The sequence below is a fragment of the Podarcis pityusensis genome (genome assembly GCF_964106645.2).
Source record: "Podarcis pityusensis genome assembly, chromosome: 8".
In the NCBI taxonomy this organism is placed as follows: domain Eukaryota; kingdom Metazoa; phylum Chordata; class Lepidosauria; order Squamata; family Lacertidae; genus Podarcis; species Podarcis pityusensis.
Window position 1 is genome coordinate 79,032,694 of NC_138033.1, and position 1,402 is coordinate 79,034,095.

Below are 1,402 nucleotides of genomic sequence, written 5' to 3' on the forward strand. Positions count from 1 at the left end.
AAGTGGAGGTAAGGCGTCTGCAAAGGTAGGAGAGAAGAAGATTCTCTGCTTGGTGTAGGGGAGGCCACCTCATGCCATTGGGTGGCCAGGACACATGTTAGTTGAGAGGGGCCTGGCAATGTCAGGACAAGAACCTCAGCCGAGGGTCCTGAGAAACATGGGTTCAGGAATGGGGAATTCTCCTCCTTCTGGCGCCCTGGAGCTGCCTGGGTCCAATACTCCCCAGGACCCTGAGTGGTACCTTGGAAGGAAGAGGCTGTGGTGGCACAGGTCAAGGGTCCCTCTTTCAATGAGGGATGGAGGGATCCCGCCTGCAGACAGCCCCGCTTCCTTGTACTCTCCAAGCAACTCTCTCCTTTTCTCTGACAGGTGAAGGTGCTGCTGGAGGCCTTCTGTAAGATCAGCCAGGGGCCTACAGCGGAAGGCAGAAGTATGGCCGTCTTCTCGTTGTCCATCTTGTCGCACCACCACCTGGCGAAAGTGGTGCAATATCTCCTCCAGTTTCTCTTCGGGTATGGAGCCCTCCAGGTTGTACTGGGCTAAGGGGAAAGTTGGCAAGCTGCAGGGCTTGCTCAGAAAGCCCTTGCTGCCATTTTCTCTCTCTGGAGCATGGCAGCAAGCAGAAGGCTTGAATCTGACCATTGCTTTTGTTTTTGCATTCACAGAGACTTTGAGAGAGTTTGGAAGGAGGTTTTAGCATCGTCCGATCCAGAAAAGCTAATCCATCTCATGGCCAAGCAGATTTACCAAAGCCCCTTGGTGGAATCTGCCACCAAAGTGGTAAGGACCAACCACCTGCTTTCTGGCTTCCTTCTTCCCAGGGTAATATCGAGGGGTTCCTGTATTCTGCAGAAAAGCAGAGAAAGTGACTTGCACCCCTCTCTCTTCCAGCAACATCTCACCAGCCTGTTACACGCCATCCTCAGGATGGAGGACTACAAGGCAGCTGTGCGCCACAACTTCCCACAGCTGCTGATCGCTCTCCTGGGGATGGTTATCAACTTCCACTATGATCAGGAATTCCTCGGGTGAGTAGTGTGATGCAAAGGGACCAATGAAGTCCTTTCCCCTTCAACCTCGGGGGGTTTCCAGTCCAGCTTGGTTTTCCAAGGGAGGCTCTCCTTCAGGCGGCTGCTAGGGAGGAAGGACGGGGAAAGAATTTGAGTGTGTGCCAATGACCCTCCTGGTAAAACTGGTCTTGCTTTGGTTCCAGAGGGGCTAAGGAAGTTCTGCACCTCCTTCTTGGCACCACTGGAGAGCAAGTGGAGGCGGCCATCGTTGACCAACTTTTCTGCCGGGAGACTTTCAGCCAGGGGTTGTCTGCCATGGTGAGGTAAGAGGAAGAACGCGGTGACCTTCCCCAGTGGTCTGGCAAACGGAGCTGAAGGCACGGGATCGGACT

General features: G+C 54.1%; 1 protein-coding gene across 2 annotated transcripts; it reads left to right on the plus strand.

Moving 5' to 3' along the window:
• The first annotated feature begins 356 nt into the window (after window positions 1–356).
• Window positions 357–1,395, plus strand: LOC308483896 (uncharacterized protein). Of its 2 annotated transcripts, XM_081018201.1 has the most exons (4): window positions 357–512; window positions 666–780; window positions 892–1,028; window positions 1,214–1,395. In XM_081018201.1, the coding sequence occupies exons 1-4, from the start codon at window positions 433–435 to the stop codon at window positions 1,335–1,337; spliced, it is 456 nt and encodes a 151-aa protein (XP_080874327.1). In that variant the 5' UTR covers window positions 357–432; the 3' UTR covers window positions 1,338–1,395. The 2 variants fall into 2 exon arrangements, with proteins under 2 accessions (XP_080874327.1, XP_080874326.1); XM_081018200.1 differs by having other exon boundaries at window positions 666–1,028.
• Window positions 1,396–1,402: the final 7 nt, after the last annotated feature.

Excerpts from the sequence above, each read along its gene's own strand:
- LOC308483896 (XM_081018200.1), top strand. The coding sequence starts at position 433 with ATGGCCGTCTTCTCGTTGTCCATCTTGTCGCACCACCACCTGGCGAAA. Across the intron at positions 513-665 it reads CTCCTCCAGTTTCTCTTCGG|AGACTTTGAGAGAGTTTGGA; the intron begins GTATGGAGCCCT and ends TTGCATTCACAG. Across the intron at positions 1,029-1,213 it reads TATGATCAGGAATTCCTCGG|AGGGGCTAAGGAAGTTCTGC; the intron begins GTGAGTAGTGTG and ends CTTTGGTTCCAG.